The sequence below is a fragment of the Pristiophorus japonicus genome, chromosome 5 (genome assembly GCF_044704955.1).
Source record: "Pristiophorus japonicus isolate sPriJap1 chromosome 5, sPriJap1.hap1, whole genome shotgun sequence".
Lineage (NCBI taxonomy): Eukaryota > Metazoa > Chordata > Chondrichthyes > Pristiophoridae > Pristiophorus > Pristiophorus japonicus.
In genome coordinates, this window is record NC_091981.1 from 83637029 (window position 1) to 83657381 (window position 20353).

The 20353-nt window shown below is 39.8% G+C and overlaps 2 protein-coding genes across 7 annotated transcripts in view; one reads left to right on the forward strand and one right to left on the reverse strand.

Moving 5' to 3' along the window:
- Positions 1 to 4767, forward strand: part of ndufs6 (NADH:ubiquinone oxidoreductase subunit S6) — a 50090-nt gene extending 45323 nt beyond the window's left edge. For both annotated transcript variants that reach the window (XM_070880766.1, XM_070880765.1), the window contains 2 exons: positions 2946 to 3068; positions 4597 to 4767. In XM_070880766.1, coding sequence (XP_070736867.1) covers positions 2946 to 3068; positions 4597 to 4665 — 192 coding nt within the window. In that variant the 3' untranslated portion in view covers positions 4666 to 4767. The remainder of the gene's footprint in view (positions 1 to 2945; positions 3069 to 4596) is intronic.
- mrpl36 (mitochondrial ribosomal protein L36) overlaps positions 1 to 20353 on the reverse strand; it is a 112870-nt gene that overhangs the window by 76476 nt on the left and 16041 nt on the right. The gene's annotated exons all lie outside the window — the stretch shown is intronic.

Genomic DNA, 20353 nt, shown 5'->3' on the forward strand with positions numbered 1-20353 from the left:
TATGAATATAAAGGGGCTGCAGGAGGGGTCAAAACTAAAAATCATGGTTTAAAAACTAGTATTAAAACACTCTACCTAAACGCACGCAGCATTCGAAATAAAATAAATGAGTTGACGGCACAAATCATTACAAATGGGTATGATTTGATGGCCATTACAGAAACGTGGTTGCAGGGTGGCCAAGACTGTGAATTAAACATACAGGGGTATCTGACAATTCGGAAAGATAGACAAGAAGGGAAAGGAGGTGGGGTAGCTCTGTTAATAAAGAATGATATCAGGGCAGTTGTGAGAGACGATAGATTTTTGAATATTAAGTGAATCAATTGTCTATTTTATCTCTTAATCCCATCTTTCTTTCCTTTATTTTGCTTTTGTACCTGATTTGGCATTGAATTAAATATTCTAACTTGCACTTCTTCATTCGGACTCTACATGGCTCAATAACAATTCAATCTGATTGGTTAAGGAGATACACAGTTACTTGCCCTCTTCACACACATCCTCTGTAGAGGGCGCCGTACTGAAATACTATGGGGTAAAAATTCGCCAACTTTGCGCCTGTTTTTTTGGCAATATTTTGCCGTTTTTGGCGAAAAACGGTGTGGCGGTAAATTCAGAGAAGTCTTATGGCGGCTCTTTTCAAATACCGCTGGAGGGAGGCGTGCCACCGTGCAAGATTAAATATCGCTTTCGCCAAAAGTTTAGCTCTGAGCGCACCCGTATTTAAGACAAAAAAAACACCAAGGAAAAAGCTGCGTTGCAGCCCTTGGATCAGCAGTATGAGACCTGCAAAAAAGGTAAGTTCAAGTTTAAAATTTTTAAATTTCTTTTACAGCGATTTTATTTTTTAATTCTTTGACAGCGATTTGCTAGTTAAGTGTCTTGTGAATGTTTTGTGATTTTTTTTTTTTTGTAATTTATTTTTTGGGCTGTTTTTCACTCTCCCTCGGCCCAACTCGCAGCGGTATCAGCCCTGGAGTAAAGTTGCAGAAAATTCGCAGTTTGCGCCACGAATCCTCGTGCAACGCTGATTTTTACCGTTGCGCAAATTAAAGCTTGAATTTACGGCCTCGTAGCAGTAGCGTTGCGATAACGATATTTTTTGCAAAAAATTAAATTATCGCTGCGAACCGAATTTCTAGCCTATAAGAACATAAGAAATAGGAGCAGGAGTAGGACGTTTGACCCCTCGAGCCTGCTCCGACATTCAATAAGATCATGGCTGATCTGATCTTGGCCTCAACTCCACTTCCCTGCCCGCTCCCCATAACCCTTGACTTCCTATCATTCAAAATGGCTTTCTATTAACCACAAATTCAAATTCAAAACCCCATAGAAAGTCTGTGGGCAAGGGTAATGAACTGACTATAATATCTGGCCCAATCGTGATTATCTCAGTACAATTTGGAATCCTGTCCTGAACAAGGTTGCATCCTTCGAGATTGACCCAAATAGGTTTTTATAAGTTGCCAGTTTCATTTTTAGAAACTGTAAACTCCAAGCAAGTTTCAGGGATTTGAGATCTACTTGAACTAACCAAAGTAATGTATTTTGTAGGCTAATGTACATGGGATGCTGGAGTTTTAGAATACAGTAATTCTGAAATTTGACCAGAATTCTCAAATGTTTTGTATAGTTTTTAATATTATGACTTGCAAATTTGTAGCAATTTGCTCAGCTTTCAAACATGAAACTCTAAGATTGTTCACAGAAATGTAACTATTTAGAATTATATTCTGTACGTGATGGTTTTATTTTCTTACAGCACTTGGGTTAGATGACAGTATCAACAAATTAGAAGCCAAATTATTAGAGTTAACTTTTTCATTTGAATTATTCTATCAGATCCCTCATCATTAATTCCCCATACAGAAGAAATATTCATTCCATCAAAGTTCTTCATAATTTTAAAATGAGCAATTACATTTCTTCTTGGCCTCCTTTGCTCCAGTGGAAATAGTACCAGTATTACAGTTTCCCATCCCTGGTTTCATTTGAGTGAGACTATGCTCTTAATTTCTACAACAAGATCTACAAAATTGTGCAGTCCTTTAATTATGGAATAACCACTGCTGTGTACAAATGTGTCATTACACTTTCCTCTTTTACTCTATGTCCCTATTTCTGAAACCTAAAACGCTGCTGGCTTTTTTTCTGGCTTCATCCACTTGTACTCGCACTTTCAGATAATTATATATTTCAACCCCTCAGACTTTGTTCATCCACATCCTTCAGCTACTCCCATGCCTTGTTTTTCCTCCCAAAATGTGTTGCCTTACTTTTCTCCACATTAAGTTGCATCTGCCATCTGTCTGCCCATTCTGCTAACTTGTCTGTTACTTGTACTTCATTTACCACCCTCTTTTGTATTGTTCGTTGCTCTCAGGATGGGTAAATTTTACAATTTAGCACTCCCAGCTCAAGAGTTTGTGCAACGTGAGACAATATTAGAAATTTAGGAGCTGAGGTCAGCGTGTCTAATTCTCAGCCTACACTATTTTCCATCTAATAAAACTATGCACTCCTGCCTCACAAAATCTGCACCGAGTGCAAAATCATAAACGTTACCCGTATATTTTTGTAAGGCTTATTTGAGGTGTTAGTCTTGATGTAGATTCTTAATATATTGACTGTAACTGTGGGTTACTAGCAATACTCCCTTTAAGCTGCGTGGATGTGCACCGCACTGGAGGTCCCGCGTAGCCAATCAGCAGGCTTTTAAATTGAAAAACGCATGCATGCAGGTATTGGGCCCTCCAAAAATTACAAGGAATATTGTTTACTAGTCATATTTTTCTCAACAAATGCAGGTGCATATTACATCACAAATGTGTACAAGAAGTGGAGCATTTTCTATGGCGAATACTGTAAGGCAATTTTGACATTTGTTTTGGTCACAGTTAAATGTCAAACCATGTGCTCTTCCAATTTTATTTTGGTAGGTAAATGAAAGCTTTGCCATTCATTTAGTAGCTGAGGAGCCAGTAACCGAGGTAACAGATAGAGTGGTTTCATGCGATGGTGGTGGTGGAGCCCTTGGTCATCCTAAGGTGTACATAAACTTGGTAAGTATTTGGCTGAAATAGATGTTGTGTAAATGCTTATGGTAGTAAGGAAACTCACAAATTTTCCTGACGAAAATTTTTACTGAGATATATATATATGCATATGACTCTTGCAAAGAAAATTGATCGACTTTATATACAGATAAAACTAATGTGTACACACGAGTTATATGCGACAAGAATATGTTAAACTTGCATCGCTTCAAATTTTTTGATTACATAAACAATACTTTTTACCAGATTTCATAGGTATATTCTGTATTGATAGGTTAGAAGCGTGCTATGTTTATTTTTTAAATACCATTCATTATTAATATTATTATGGAGGAAAACTGGCTGATTGCCACATAAGATTTCTATTTTAGAGAGGTCAATTTTGTCTGGGCATGTCCCATGATCTCTCTCTTCCCTGAGACTGAAAAACTGAAGCAAGAACAATTCTTGGATACTTACTTGCTGAGTACAGAATAACATTGCAGAGATCTCAAAGCAGGACACCGATTTGCCCTGTTAAGCAGTGATGTGTGGCTTTGGACACCTTAAAATGTAAAGGAGGCGACTGCTGCCAACGAACTGGAAGTAATCTGTGCATGCGTGCTGCCGGTTTGTCAAGGGAGCGGGTTGGTTAAAAGTTTTTTTAAGCCAGGAAGGAAGATGGGTTATTGAGAAAGCTGGGAAAATTTTTAAAAGGTTGTGAAGGTAGCGGGCTGGTGAAAAAGCAGGGAGAATTTAAACAAACCATAGCTTGATTGTTTTTTTTACAAAGCAGATCAATCATGCTTCTGGTTGTTGGAGTGAGCAGTCTGTTTCTGCACAGCTTCCGGTTCGTTGGCAGGAGTCACTCTGTAATGGTAAAATGTTATATAATGCTGTAGCCTTACTTATTCAATCATCTGTATAACATACTTAATGTTTCTTAGAAATTAATTTAAATCATCTTGGACTATAACAAATGCTTTTTAAACGAATAACTAAAAGTAAATGGTAATCCTTATAATGGCTGCAATTTGATTTCTGCATGAAGAAATCAGAAAGCACTTTTTCCACACAAAGGGTGGTAGAAATCTGGAATTCTTTGCCCGAAAAGGCTGTGGATGCAGTGACAACTGGACCTATCCAGACTGAGATTGTTAGATAAGGCTGTCGAGAGATATGGAGCTAAAGCAGGCAAATGGAGTTGAGATCAGCCATTATCTAAGTGAATGGCAGAGGAAGCTCGCGGGGCTGAATAGCCTCCAATTCTTATGTTCCCATGTTCATTTGCTGTGAAGTAAAACAGCTCAATCTGTAACTCAGTACGCTTTGAAAACACTATGCAGTTCAGATCACAAGGGGATCTTATTTTTATCCCATTGGATTATGCTATTGTATAGTTAGATATTGGGCAATATGAATGCACACCTAAGCGTAAAACTGCACATAATTACAAAGTGAATATTTGCTGCTTGATATTCAGTAAATTAAATCTCAGGTTAAATATTTTGAATACTCTCCAAATTTAGAACAACCTTTTTTTTTTCTTTATTAGGACAAAGACACAAAAGTTGGAACATGTGGTTATTGTGGACTTCGTTTTAAGCAGACACATCATCATTGAGTGGGACCATTTGGAATCTCCTCACTTTTTCTCTTCTGTATGACAGATTTATATAGACTTCAGCTATGAAAGCTACAAAAATAAATTAGTTGATAAGCTCTGTATATGTGTGCTGTTTTGTTTAAAATGAAGGTAGAAGGAAAACTTTTCTCCTGAAACCAATATGACTAATCCGTATGGAAATAGGTGTGACCTCAATTTGAACTTCCACTACACTGCCCTACACTACAATGTACAATAAACTAGTCCCTAACTGTTTTCAGAGCTCTAATTTCTAGTTATTTTGCTTAGTGTTGTTCAAATTTTATGCAGTATCTTGTGGCTGAAAAAATTATTAAATGGCTTCTATGTTGGCTATGTGATAAAAGTAGTTAAATTTAAGTCTTATTTGAGATCCATACATGATGTGTCTATTTAACAATGATGAGATGCATTTTGAATACTTACATTATGGCCCATAACTTGCTGGAACGACACATCTTGTGGCGTGCCCTGTTAGTTAAGACCTTTTCCCTCACCCTTCAGCTCAAAAGTTTTGCCCTGTATGTTGCTTGAAGTACGAGCTGATAACGGCGTGGCAAGAGGACTTTAGTAAACGACGGGACCAACAGGCTATCTCCTTAACTGAATGAAGAGAACAACAGTCTATCTCCTTATCTGACTGATGGAACCAACAGACAATCTCCTTGACCAATGAGTTTTAATGATTAAGAAATGGAGGAATGACGGAGAAGGAGGGTGAATTTGAATCAAATCAGGTACAGAATGAGAAAGCGAGGGTAAGCAAGAAAAAAAGAGACAGAAAGCAAAATTAAGAAAATAATTGAGATGTTACAGTTTCAATTGCTCCTTTTTGGGCTGGAGAGGTTGATTGTCATTTCAGGAACTTAAATCTCCTCATTATAAAGATACTTGCACTGTTGAGCACCAGGTCTAACATTTTACAGAGAGATTAATTGGCAATTAATGCACAAATACAACAACTTCATGCAACTCATGGGGAGATCGAGAGTAAGATCCCATTTTCATGAGACTAACAGCTTGTGGCGATTTGCAATTTACGAGGTATCTCTTCCTTGCCACAAGTTACTGGAAGATTTACACGTTAATAACTGTGAGTGCCATTAAACTTGCCATTATTTTTGGCAGCAAATTCTAGGCCAATGATGTAGTGATTCCATGAAGTAAGTTTGGTAATTTTGTTGGCCACACATTAATATGTTCAGAAGTATAAAATAAGATGGTATTTAAATTGTTACATTGTATAACAGCTTGTGCACCTTATAGTTTGCATGCAATATGATTATACTTTTCACCAATTATACCTTATTTTGCATTTACAATCTTACAAAAAAGTAATTTATTAGTGTTTACTCTGGTGTACTGAGTGAGACTCATGTCCATCACTGTTTAACAGAATTTGTTTTTGTTCCCTATTTTTGCTTGTCCATGATGAGAATTTCTAATTTTTTTTTGTCTTTCACATTTTGCCTTTATTTCACATTTGGTGATAGAATTGCTCTGTCACTAACACAAAACATGTATTACATATTTTTTATTTAAAAAGTAATAAAAATTGCTGGAGCACTTTTGGATCAGGCATCTTTGCAGAGATAAATGAGCAAATTGTGGCTCCATGTCTCTACCTGTTTGTAGCGAAAGGATATTTCATCGGCTGCAAGTGGTGCACAGGCAAGGCACAATAGAATTACTGTTACGTTTGTCACTGCTGTGGGAATAATTTCCTCCACAAATATCCTTGACTGCAAGTAAGGAAAAAAAATAACTTATTATTGAACTTTTCTACTCTTGACTTTCTTTGCGATATTGGCACAAGAAGTTTAGTCTTGAAAGGTGCACGTAGTCTCAATAATGATCTTAGAAGAACCTTCTTATTTTCCTACTGTATTGCAGTTGAATATTGAAAATGGAGGGAAATTTGTTCTGTACAATGTGAAAATTCAAAGGACTATCAGTAATTTTATCCTTTAATATATCAATTTGTGGTAATCTGCAGTTTTCCAAAATCCTTCATGCCATTTGAGAATATTATTGTAAAAGTGACTTCAGCAATCTGAATATCCAAATTCAAGCTTCAGCTGAGATTTGTAAACGGCTAAAGCTTCAGTCCTCTAGTTAATACCATCATCAGAACTCTCTCCATTGTTAGCAGCATATCATGGTAATCAAAAATAAATATTTTTAATGTTTCAGATTCTTTCATGTAATGGCCATGTTTAGAACAAACTGAATCACTCATCATTGACGGTGATTTTTAGACATTATTCAAATAATGATATTTTATGCCTTAATGAGTTTGAGTCTTTCATACTCACAAAACAAGTGTTGTAACTCACTGTCTCTGGTGAACTATCTGCTCTATTATACTATTGTATAACTAACTACAAGGTGTTCCATCATTCTGTAATTAATGAGATTATATCCAGCTCAAGTCAGAGTCGAAAATAACTGAACTACATCATATGTAGATTATCATCATTTGTTCAACTTGACAAAACAGTCCTCAAAATCACCTCAGAAATAACCCTTAAAACTCACCCACTTACCAAACTCACAAATGCCACTCTATGCTGTTGCACTCCGTGCTCTGCACGAGCTGCCTCTTTTCAAACTGTATCTAGGTCTGATGACTCACTACTGGTCAGTGGTTTTAACTAGCTGCTAATTGCCTCCTACTGGAGAGTTACCTTGTTTTTCTCTGCCTAAACCTGAAAGATTCCCAACTATTTAACTTTTCCCCCTTAAATTAAACTGCTACTTACTTAGTGGCAATTGCCAGTAGCTTCTAACAATTTACTCCAGCCTCCAAATGGTTTAAAGAGAATAACCCTTAAAACTCACCCACTTACCAAACTCACAAATGCCACTCTCTTATGTGGCACTAGGAAACAGTAATAGAAAAAATAATGACATTAAGGACGAACAAATCCCCAGGACATGGTGGTTTCTACCCTAAGGTTTTAAAGGAAGTAGGTAAGGAAATTGCAGATGCTTTAGCCATCATTTTTAAAAGCGCTCTCTATTCAGGAATTGGCAAATTACAAATATAACTCCACAATTTATGAAAGGTGAGGGACAGAAACCAGGAAATTATAGAGCTGCTAATCTGTTGTGGGGAAAGCTATTGGCATCTATAATTCATCATCATCATCATAAGCAGTCCTTCGGAATCGAGGAAGACTTGCTTCCACTCCTGAAGTGAGTTCTTTGGTAGCTGAACAGTCCAATACGAGAGCCACAGCCTCTATCACAGGTGGGACAGTCATTGAGGGAAAGAGTGGGTGGGACTGGTTTGCCGCACGCTCTTTCTGCTGTCTGTGCTTGATTTCTGCGTGCTCTCGGCATTGAGACTCGAGGTGCTCAGCGCCCTCAGATACACTTCCTCCACTTAGGGTGGTCTTGGGCCAGGGGCTCCCAGGTGTCAGTGGGGATGTTGCACTTTACCAGGGAGGCTTTGAGGGTGTCCTTGTAGCGTTTCTGCTGCCCACCTTTGGCTTGTTTGCCATGAGGGAGCTCCGAGTAGAGCACTTGCTTTGGGAGTCTCGTGTCTGGCATGCAAACTATGTGGCTTGTCCAACAGAGCTGATTGAGTGTGGTCAATGCTTCAATGCTGGGGATGTTAGCCTGAATGAGGATGCTGATGTTGGTGCCCCTGTCCTCCCAGGGGATTTGTAGGACCTTGCGAAGACATCATTGGTGATATTTCTCCAGCAACTTGAGGTGTTTACTGTACATGGTCCATGTCTCTGAGCCATACAGGAGGGCAGGAATTACTACAGCCCTGTAGACCAAGAGCTTGGTGGCAGTTTTGAGGGCCTGGTCCTCAAACACTCTTTTCCTCAGGTGGCTGAAGGCTGCACTGGAGGCGGTGTTGGATCTGGTCGTCGATGCCTGCTCTCGTTGATTGGAGGCCCCCGAGATATGGGAAGTGGGGAAGTGGTCCAGTGTCCAGGGCTGTGCCGTGGATCTTGATGACTGGGGGGCAGTGTTGTGTGGTGAGGACAGGCTGGTGGAGGACCTTTGTCTTACGGATATTTAGTGTAAGGCCCATGCTTTCGTAAGCCTCAGTAAATACGTCAACTATGTCCTGGAGTGCAGCCTCTGTATGTGCGCAGACGCAGGCATCGTCCGCGTACTGTAGCTCGACGCCAGAGGTTGGGATGGTCTTGGATCTGGCCTGGAGACGGCGCAGGTTGAACAGGTTCCCACTGGTTCTGTAGTTCCACTCCAGCGGGGAGCTTGTTGACTGTGAGGTGGAGCATGGCGGTGAGAAGGATTAAGAGGGTTGGGGCGATGACGCAGCCCTGTTTGACCCCAGTCCGGACATGGATTGGGTCTGTGGCGGATCCGTTGGTAAGGATCACAGCCTGCATGTCTTCGTGGAGCAGGCGGAGGATGGTGATGAACTTTTGGAGGCATCCGAAATGGGGGCAGACGCTCCATAGACCCTTGCAGTTGACAGTGTCAAAGGCCTTTGTAAGGTCGAAGAAGGCCATGTATAAGGGCTGCTGCTGTTCCCTGCATTTTTCCTGTAGCTGTCACGCTGCAAAAATCATGTCCGTTGTGCCCCGTAGGAGACGAAATCTGCACTGTGACTCTGGGAGGAGCTCCTTGGCCACAGGAAGAAGACGGTTGAGGAGGACTCTAGTCAAGGCCACCTACGGGCCAAGGCCCCACCTCACTGCTGGCCAAGAATGGGGAAACACTCATCAAGAACACCGAGGCAGTCAGAGCCCGCTGGAAGGAGTACTTCGAAGATTTCCTCAATCGAGACTCTGCCTTTGACTTGAGTGTTCTCAACTCTATCCCACAGCATGCTACCCGCCGCCACCTCAGTAAGACCCCAACACTGCATGAGGTAGAAAAAGCCATAAGACAGCTTAAAAACAAGGCTACGGGTGCAGACGGAATCCCTCCTGAGGCATTGAAGTATGGCAGAGGCATTGCTGCCGCGAATACACGATCTCATCTGGAGGGAGGAGAGCATGCCGGGGGATCGCAGAGATGCAGTAATTGTGACCATGTTTAAAAAAGGGGGCAAGTCTGACTCCGGTAACTACAGAGGAATTTCCCTGCTATCAGCCACTGGGAAAGTCTGTAATTAAGGACCAAGTGATTGAGTACATATAGAAATTTGAGCTGAGTAGAGAGAGACATGGATTTGTAGAGGATAGGTCATGTCTAATGAACCTAACTAAATAGAAAGAAGAATGTCTATGGATGTAGTTTAGATGGACTTTCAGAAGACATTCAACAATGTTCCACATAAGAGACGGTTAGCTGAGATTAAAGCTCATGGATTTGAAGGAAAATTATTGAACTGGTTAGGTGATTGGTTAGGCGGTAGAAGACAGTGTAGGGATAATGGGTATGTACTTGAATTGGAAGGAAGTGGTGTCCCAAAATGTTCTGCTGGGGCCTCAACTATTCACTAATTATTAACGACTTAGATAACACAATAGAGAGCCACATATCTAAGTTTGCCAATGACACACAGATTGTTGGCATAGGAAGTAGTGTAGACGGGAGCAAAAACATTACAGAGACATTGATAGATTAAGTGAGTAGGCAAACTAGCAAATTAATTTCAACGCAGCTAAGTGTGAGGTCATCCATTTTGGACCAAATAAGGATAGATCTCAGTATTTTTTATATGGTGAAAAGCTAGGAATAGTGGAGGTCCAAAGAGATTATGGGGTCCATGTACACATCACTAAAATGTAATAGTCAGGTACAAAAATAAATCAAGAACACTCATGGAATATTTGCCTTTATAGCTAGAGGCTTAAAGGGGAGGAAGTTTTCCTATAACTATACAAAGCCCTGGTTAGACCATATCTGGAGTACTGGATACAATTCTAGGCCCCACACCTTAGAAAGGATATATTGGCCTTGGAAGGAGTGGATTGCAGATTAACCAAAATGTTATCAGAGCTCCGACGGTTAGATTGAGGAGAGATTGCATAACATAGGCTTGTATTCCCTGGAATAAATAAGGTTAAGGGGTGATTTGATTGAGGTTTTTTAGGATTTTGAAAGGAATTGATAGCATAGATAGAGAGAAACTTTTTCCACCTTAAAATCAGAACCAGGCTATTCAGGACAGATGTTGGGAAACATTTCTTCACGCAAAGGGTGGTAGAAATGTGGAACTCTCCCGCAAAAAGCTGTAGATGCGAGCTCAATTAAAAATATTAAATCTGAGATTGCTAGATTTTTGCTAGCCAAAGGTATAAAGTGGTATGGAGTCCAAGCCAGGTGGATGGAGTTAGGATACAGATCAGCCATGATCTCATTGAATGGTGGAATAGGCTTGAGGGGCTGAATGGCCGCCTCCTTTTCCTATGTTCTACTTTCTCCCTCAATCCCCTTCCCTCCCACTCAGGGGGTCTCCCTTTTTCCCTTCAAGATTTCTCTCTCTGCCCTTCTCAACATGCTGCATGTCCTCTCATAAATTAAGTCAGGCGTTTATTCATCAACTGACTCCTGCAAAAATGAATATGGGCTGCCATTGGTTGTATATGGAGAAAGAAGTATGTTGCTTCACTTGTGCACTGGCTGTACAATGGAGATGCTGCTGTGCATGTGCTTTATTTTTTTGTTTGTTCGCATTGGGGGCACTGTGTGTGGCGAGTGGGGATTGTGAAGTATAGATGAGGGTCTTTGAGGTCTAACAGTATGCATTATGCTGTTCTGGAGGCTTTGGAAAAAATAGTCAAGTTATTGTGAAAGTTTGTGATGTTATATGTGAATTTTTTATGTTTACTAATTGTTTTTTTTTGGTGATGCATAGTGGGACGACTGAGAAATTGCTGTGGTGACTGTATCTGAAGGTTATTTTTGCTGGAATATTATTGGGGCTTTGTGCTAAGTAAATTTGATACTTAAAAAAAACTCTTTGGAAAGAAAAGTACAGGCTTCACCAATAAAAGAGGAACATTGACACACTGGTGCATAATGTAGATACAAAACACAAGGCATTTTATTAGAAAGCTGTTACATTAACAGAATAAAGTGCAATGATTATCAGCCTGGACTACTCTTAGAGTTGATGTAATGATCCAAACATGATTATGGTTATGTGCAATAGATTTTAGTGTCGATGCCTATGTGCAAGCTAATACCTGAATGAGTTGGTGATTAGTACATATTGACGAAGATGGATTGCTTTGAACCAAATCTAGGATGTTTAACAAACTTAAATCAAATGTATTTATTTCAACAGAATTTATACTAAGGTTGCAGTTAGATTCCATCAGTCTGAGACTAGTAAGTGCTGTGCAGTCTGGCTATGAATTACATTCTGACCACTAAGAGAGAACTCTACACATGCATGATGTAAATATGCAAATTCAAAGTTTCACTCTGCTGATAATTTTTATTGTTGCAAGACCGTGGCCAGCAGTTTCCACTTTCTCAACATTAAACAAGACAGTTCATTAAGTGCCCATGGATCCTCTGAACAGTTTTAAACTCAACTTCTAATTGGAGTTTAACTCCAATAAGTGTCAACCTCAAGTGGTATCATGGACTTACTAAAGTGGTCTCACACTGCTGTGTTTTTGAATCGGATCAAATTTGACTCTGGAGTTATGCTGCCAGTTTCACATTCATACTCGGCAAGAATTGCTATGCATCAATGTAATTGAACCCTTAGACAATATTGAATATTCGGGCAAGTGTATATCTTTTTATTATCTTGTCAGTGATGGTTTATTTCATCATAACAGCATGTGATAGTTGGTTTAATACAACTCCTACGACAAATTAATTTTGGTTATCTGGAAGACATGTAATATTTGTTTTAAGTTGTAACAAATCTAGCTCATTATGGTTATGTAAAAACATTAATGAACAAGATGAGGCTTAGAGTAATGAATACTGTACTGGTGGGTGAAAAGGGCATAGTGCAGAAACCTGTGATGTGTATGCCAGTGATGATGGAAGGAATGAACTTACCAGAAGTCCCCACACAAACCTTGGCTGATATTTCCCTCCCTAACACAGTTGAGCTGAAGCCAATTGTTGTACCCCCTACTTCTTTGCCATCAGAGATCAACCAACTCGGCACAACTGGAAATCAAGCTGCGAGCTTTCAGGTCTGTATTAACCTAACTACTGACTACCGTAACCAACTCAGCCATCGGAGAATCCACTGAAAAGTTATATTTGCAGAGCAATTTGCCATAAAAGTTAGTTATAATAGCTGCTAGTGAGATCAGTCACACTATCCTACTCTAAAATGCTAAATTGAAACATTGCTAGCAACATACACAAGTCGGTCAGAAAGAGAAAGATTAATATTACGAATTGGACTCTTATCAGTACTGATTCTGATGAAGGATCACACCTAAAGACTTAACCGTTCCTGAATGACCAGCTGTGCATTTCCAGCATCTTCTGTCTTGTCAGATTGCTAGCATTCGCGGTTTGTCTTTTTATCTATACCATGCTAGTCTGGTTTGGATTGTTATAGCAAGGTTAGGAGTTGTGAAAACTAGAATTCAGTTGTGAGTGAAAGGGCCATTAGTGCAGATGTTAGCAGCACCTGAAGGGGTGATCATTTTTTTTTGCTGTAAAGAGTTTATTAACTGCGTTTTGGAAGGGTTATCTGTCTGCCCAGATATCAAGGAGGAGTTATCAATCCCGATTTGCTGACACCTGGCAGATGGAACGCCAAGTATAGCTGTTATTCTGTGTTCTTATTGAAAATATCTAATCATTTTCTTTAGAAGTGGTTTGTGCAGAGAAGAGCTCAGAAAGATAGGATGAGATTATTAAGTGGTGCCGCAAGCAGAACAAATAAAAAACCAAGTAAATGAAAATGACAATTTCTGCAGTGCCGCTGTCAAAGTATAATTCTCTAAGATAAAGGCAGCAACAAACTTGTATTTTTATAGCGCCTTTAATGTAGTAAAACTTTCAACGGTGCTTCACAGGAGTGTTATAAAACAAAATTTGACACCGAGCCACATAAGGAGAAATTAGGATAGATGACCAAAAAGTTGGTCAAAGAGGTAGGTTTTAAGGAGCGACTTAAAGGAGGAAAATGAGGTAGAAAGCCGGAAAGGTTTAGGGAGGGAATTCCAGAGCTTAGAGCCTAGGCAGCTGAAGACACGGTCGCCAATGGCAGAGCGATTAAAATCAGGAATGCTCAAGAGGCCAGAATTAGATTAGAAGAGCGCAGATATCTGTGGGTGGGTGGGGTTGGGGCTAGAGGAGATGACAGAGAAAAGGAGGAGCGAGGCCATGAAGGGATTTGAAAATGAGGATGAGAATTTTAAAATCGAGGCGTTGCTTAATGCCGGGAGCCAATGTAGGTCAGCGAGCACAGGGGTGATGGGTGAATGGGAGTTAGGGCATAGGCAGCGAATTTTGGATGATTTTAAGTTTACATTGGGCAGAACGTGGGAGGCCAATCAGGAGTGCATTGAAATAGTCAAGTCTAGCGGCAACAAAGGCATGGATGAGAGTTACAGCAGCAGATGAGCTGTGGCAGGGGTGGAGATGGGCAATGTTACGTAGGTGGAAATGGACGGTCTTAATTATGGCGCAGATATGTGGTTGGAAGCTCATTTCAAGGTCAAGTATGACACCAAGGTTACAAAAAGTCTGGTTCAGCTTCAGACAGATCTTGGGGAGAGTAATGCAGTTAGTGGCAAGGGAATGGAGTTTGTGGCAATCGACTGTAGTCTTAGTCTCTCAATAATACATTTAAAAAAAAATTGTTCTACCTAAGAGGAAAATTTCCAGTTCTTTGCATCCACAAAACATTAGCTAGGGCTAGAAATTGGTATTTTGGTAATAGCAGATATTTTTCTGCATTTTTCATCAAAAATACCATTTTAAAAAAAAACACTACTTTTAAAGGGGTAAAATTGGCAACAAAATGCGCCCGACAGTAAAATTCGTCGTTGCATGAGGATTCGCGGTGGAAACCACGGTCCTCACCAACTTTAGCCCGAGGCCTAGTCCACCTGAGAAGGGAGAAAACACACACGCAAATTGCAAAAATAAAATAATACAAATCAGAAACAGTCACTATACACTTAACTAATGAATTGCTGAAAAAGAATTAAAAACATAAAAACGTTAACTTTTTTTGTAGGTCTTCATACCTACCACTGTTTCTGGGTCTGCAATGCGGGCTTTTCTTGGGTGTTTATTTTTCACCGAGTACCAGTGTGCCAAACGATCAATTTTAAGCGTTCGCATTTTTTTTGGTGTTCCACGTCGGTGGTCCGATAATCAGCGGTATTTCAAAACTGCCGGCACACAACTTTGGCCAATTTACGTGAGTACCTTTTATTGGCAAAAAAGGTGAAATATCACAAAAAAAATGGGCACCAAGCTGGTCAATTTCTAGCCCTGGGACTCCTGACTGGGAAAAAAAAAGCTCCCTCCGGTAAGTGATGAATCTCTCCAGTCAGTTTTTGGACTGTTAAACAGGTAATGGGATCTATTCTGATTTTTGACATTCATCCTATCCAACATAATTAAAAGCTTCAGTACTAGGTGGGACTTGTGCCAGGACTAATATCAGTCCCCACACAATGATAGCACGTCAAAGACCTACAACATATTTTCCAAATCATCTTTCTAGCTGGAAGGTTTGATATAGTCAACAGCACTAGTTTGTGGGTCTAAAAAGTAAGAATCTTTTCACTCGGGGTTATGAGAGATATTTATTCATTCCTTTCCAGAAGATATGTTGGAGTATGACTTCATGGGTCCCTATAACCCACCAATATTTCAATCAAATAGCAGTTCCTTATGGGAGATCATAGATATAGATATTTGATCATAATGGGCATCACAGCTAAGCTTGGTCCTGATCTCACCCAATATCCACGTGCACTTTTCCAAGAGAGAACAATCCATGGGAGGAACCTTGTTTTTTTTTCCTTCTCCCTCACCCAAGGACACTGAGGCCAGTTAGAGCATCCCTTACTACAATCCCAAGTGAAATCACCTAACTCAGTACAGACTGAATCAAACCAGAGTCCATCCATGTCTGCATGGTTCAGTACTTAACTGGGTGGGGAACAATGACAGATTTTAATATTTTTGTAGAGTAATTTTGATATTCCCTCATCCCAAGTACTTTTTGTAGCATTTGCTAAATCAATATAGCTGCTAAGTTTGCCAGTCCATGCAATGCATTAGTAACTCTACCTGTGCTTTGTTCAGCAATTATCTATCTGCAGTGATGTGAGGAATCACGGTGTGCTCAGAATGTATTGATTGGTCCAATACATAATTCACAATGTCAGTACATATTCACAATGTTTGCTATTCCACTACATCACTAATATAAGTAAAAGTTACATTCATTAAATCATTTAAATCAAAATTTTTAGTGGAATTACAAATGTAATGAAGCTCACTTTTATCTAAATCTAACATTCATAAATTCCTGGAAATAATAAGTCAGGTTGAAACGTTAACTCTGTTTCTCTCTCCACAGATGCTGCTTGACCTGCTGAGTATTTCCAGCATTTTTTGTTATTTATTTCAGATTCCAGCATATGCAGTATTTGCTTCTGTATTCATAAATTACTATTATATACAAGTTTTCCTCATTTTGACCTGGAGTTTCCACTAGGCTGCGCTTTTTTTTCAACAAAATTCTCCCGAAATCAGCGAAACCAGTGCAAAAGATCGTGGAATTGAGAGTGCAAATTATGTTCAGTGTAAATTGAGTTTCCGCGATCATTTGCACTAATTTAAAAATATTGTATTAGAAACTGGTGCAACAACACTAATCATGTTTTAAAAGCTTTTGAATGTTTTTAATTTATTATGAAACTTGACGAGTACACCAATATAACTAGCTCATGGTTCTGTATAGTTTTTTTAAAGTCATTTTCAGTTATTTAAATCGGGTTAGTCACAGGTGGTGACTAGACAATGATTAAAAATGCTTATTTTTTGGCATAAACCCATTTTCAGCTGTATTAATCAAACTGCACCAATATATCAAGGAATATTTTTAAGGCAAACATTTTTTTTTAAAGTAATTACATTTTAAAACCTTGCCCAATTGCACTGGTTCATGGCAGAGTTTACATTTGGGGATATGCAAATGAGTGAGCGGAAACCTGAAGGGGAAAAAAAACACTTCTCAAAACTAGTGCAATTTGTACCCGAATCTCCGGTTGCACCCGAAGAGTAAACTCTGCCCGGTTATATTTAACTTCGGAAAGTGGAGTGATATGCATGTAGGCAGGGAGAATACTGAACATACATACACCTTCAGGGAAAAGCACACATCTGGTGGGGAAAGGAGGAGATCTGGTTGTTCTAGTGCATAGATCTCTAAAGGTTCATGAACAATGTTGTGAAGTGATAGCTAGAATGAATAGGGTGTTGGAGTGTATTTATAAAACAACTGATTAAGACAAAGCATACTACTTTGTCCTTGTACAAGACCTTCGTCAAGCCTCAGTTAGCATACTGTGTCTAGTTTTGGTCTCCTTACATGGCAGGTGATATCAATGGTTAAAAGGAGGGCTACAAGATTAATTCCCAACAGAAGTATCTTGGTTATCAAGAAAGGTTTAAAAAAAAAAGCTGGGATTCTACACTTTAGAGAAGCATAGATTTAGGCATGATTTGATGGAGGTCTATAAGATGATGAACGGAATAGATAGTGTTCGAGTAGACAGTTTGTCTACTTTGATTAAGTTGCACAAGGCCAGAACAAGGTTAGACATCAAGAGGTGGTTCTTTTCCCAGAGAATGGTGGACTTCCGAGTCAGGCTGCTGGCTCATCCAGTGGATGCTGAATTGCTGAAATCCTTCAAGTGCGAGCTGGACCAGTTTCTGGCTGGGGCGAAGATCACCTCATACAGCATGGCATTACCAGGGCCAGTGTTGTTAGAAATAACCTCTTATGGCTATCACTGGTCACTAAATAATTTGGCTCGAATGCAAACCAATATGGTGGGTATATTGTGTTTAATCAGAGTGGATAAAGGAGAACCAGTTGATGTTGTACGTTTGGATTTCCAGAAAGCATTCGATATGGTGCCACTCAAAAGGTTACTGCACAAGATAAAAGTTCACGGGGTTGGAGGTAATATATTAGTGTGGATAGAGGATTGGCTAACTGACAGAAGAGAGTAGAGATAAATGTGTCATTTTCAGGTTGACAAATTATAACTAGTGGGGTGCCACAGGGATCAGTGCTGGGGCCTGAACTATTTACAATTTATATTAATGTTGGATGAAGGGACCGAGTGTAACATAGCCAAATTGGCTGATATAAAGATAGATGGGAAAGCAAGTTGTGAGAATGATGCAAATAATCTACAAAGGGCTATAGATAGGCTCACTGAGTGGGCAAAAATTTGGCAGATAGACTATAATGTGAGGTTATCCACTTTGGTAGGAAAAATAAAAAAGCAAACTATTATTTAAATGGGGAGTGATTACAAAATGCCGTAGGACAGAGGGATCGGGGGGTACTTGTGCATGAAACGCAAAAAGTTAGCATGCAGGTACAGCAAGTAATCAGAAAGGCAAATGGAATGCTGGACCTTATTGCAAAGGGGATGGCGTATAAAAGTAGGGAAGTCCTGCTTCAACTGTACAGGGCGTTGTTAAGACCACCCCTGAAGTACTGTGTACAGTTTTGGTGTCCTTATTTAAGAAAGGATATACTTGCATTGGAGGCAGTTCAGAGAAGGTTCATGAAGTTGATTCCTGAGATGAAGGGGTTGTCATATGAAGAAAAGTTGAGCAGGTTGGGCCTATATGCTTTGGTGTTTAAAAGAATGAGGTGATCTTATCGAAACATAAGATTCTGAGGAGGCTTGACAGGGTAGTTGTAGAGAGGATGTTTCCTCTCATGGGGCAATCTACAGCATAGTTTCAGAATGAAGGTTTGTCCATTTAAAACAGAAATTAGGAATTTCTTCTCTGATGGTTGTGAACTTTTGGAATTCTCTACCCCAGAGAGCTGTGGAGGCTGAGACTTTGAAGATATTTAAGGTGGAGATGGACAGATTTTTGAATGATAAGGGAGTCAAGGGTTCTAAGGAGCGGGCGTGAAAGTGGAGTGGAGCCCAGGATCAGACCAGTCATGACCTTATTGAATGGTGGAACAGGCTCGAGGGGCCAAATGGCCTACTCCTGCTCCTATTATGTTCTTAAGATGGAATAGAACATATTAGTTATACGGCAAAAACATATGACCGTGTCAAGTAGCTGATACCGATCTGATCAGACAGACGGTTGACACATGAGCAATTCTCTGAGCTACTTCTCTTCCTTTTGTCTAGCTCCTCCTCTCCTCCATCTGAGGACAAGCTTTCAGGAGGTCACTTTTATTTGATTTTTTAGGGATGGGCCTGAAACAGGATATTGACAAGACCTTTTAACCTATAGAGGTTCCCCAAAAAACTCAATACCCAATGGGGCTTTGAGTTCTTTGTCTTGATTCTCAAAACAAAGCCTGCCCTAAGGATGTGTCTTGATCTTATTCACATGGTCCTTTCCTTGGAATCTGTCTTATCTCTCTCGTCCCTATCCTGTCTGGTACCATCAGTACAAGGCCTATTCCTCTACCCTTTCAACTATGAGGCCCAAAGCAGAGCGTTCTCACTTCAACCGGTCGTCACCTCCTTTATGGCCTAGAAAACTGCTTTGTGTTTACGCTAACTTCCCCAACTTCCTTCCATTATCTTTGAAAGCAGTTCTGTTAAGCTAACTTCAATTCCTGCTTTAGCATTTTACATAAAATACATACACAAGGTTCAAGTCTTAACTTAAAAACAACAGATAATCACTTAACAACAGAGAGATTGTCTATAGTTCATAATACTATACCCTTCGCAGGAAACCAAAACATTAGCAGTTCTAAGCATCTATCTAGGCTGAGAAGACTTGTCATCTCCAATTCGAACATAACCATTTAAACACAGAATTCTTCGCATCACAGTTTTAATTGCATAACCATATACATTTTTAGGTATCTTTAGTTTCTAACAGTCCCCACCTTGAAAGGGAGAAAACTATCTCAGCCTCTAATTTTTGAGACTCTACGAATCTTGTATACTTTCAAGTACTAGTACCATGGTTCAATCAGCATGTCAAGCATCTCAAATAATATGATATAATTAGAACTAAAGACCAGGCATTGATCAATTATTCGGGCTGTTGACACCATTTGCGCTCAGGGATGCTGACTAGCATTATTGGCTACTTCCCACCACTTGTGGTCCCCAACTTGCTCATTGCTTTCTCAATTTGGGCATTGTCTCATGTGCGTGGTTGCACAGGCTCTTTGGCATTTGGACTGCTGAAAGATTAAATATCACTGGGACAATTCCGTACCTAATGATGCAATATAGATGCAGTATTACGTAGATAAATGTGAGGTTATCCACTTTGGGTCAGAAACATGAAGGCAGAATATTATCTGAATGGCGGCAGATTAGGAAAAGGGGGAGGTGTATCAGTCATTGAAAGTTGGCATGTAGGTACAGCAGGCGGTGAAGAAGGCAAATGACATGTTGGCCTTCATAGCTAGGGGGTTTGAGTATAGGAACAGGGAGGTCTTACTGCAGTTGTACAGGGCCTTGGTGAGGCCTCACCTGGAATATTGTGTTCAGTTTTGGTCTCCTAATCTGAGGAAGGATGTTCTTGCTATTGAAGGAGTGCA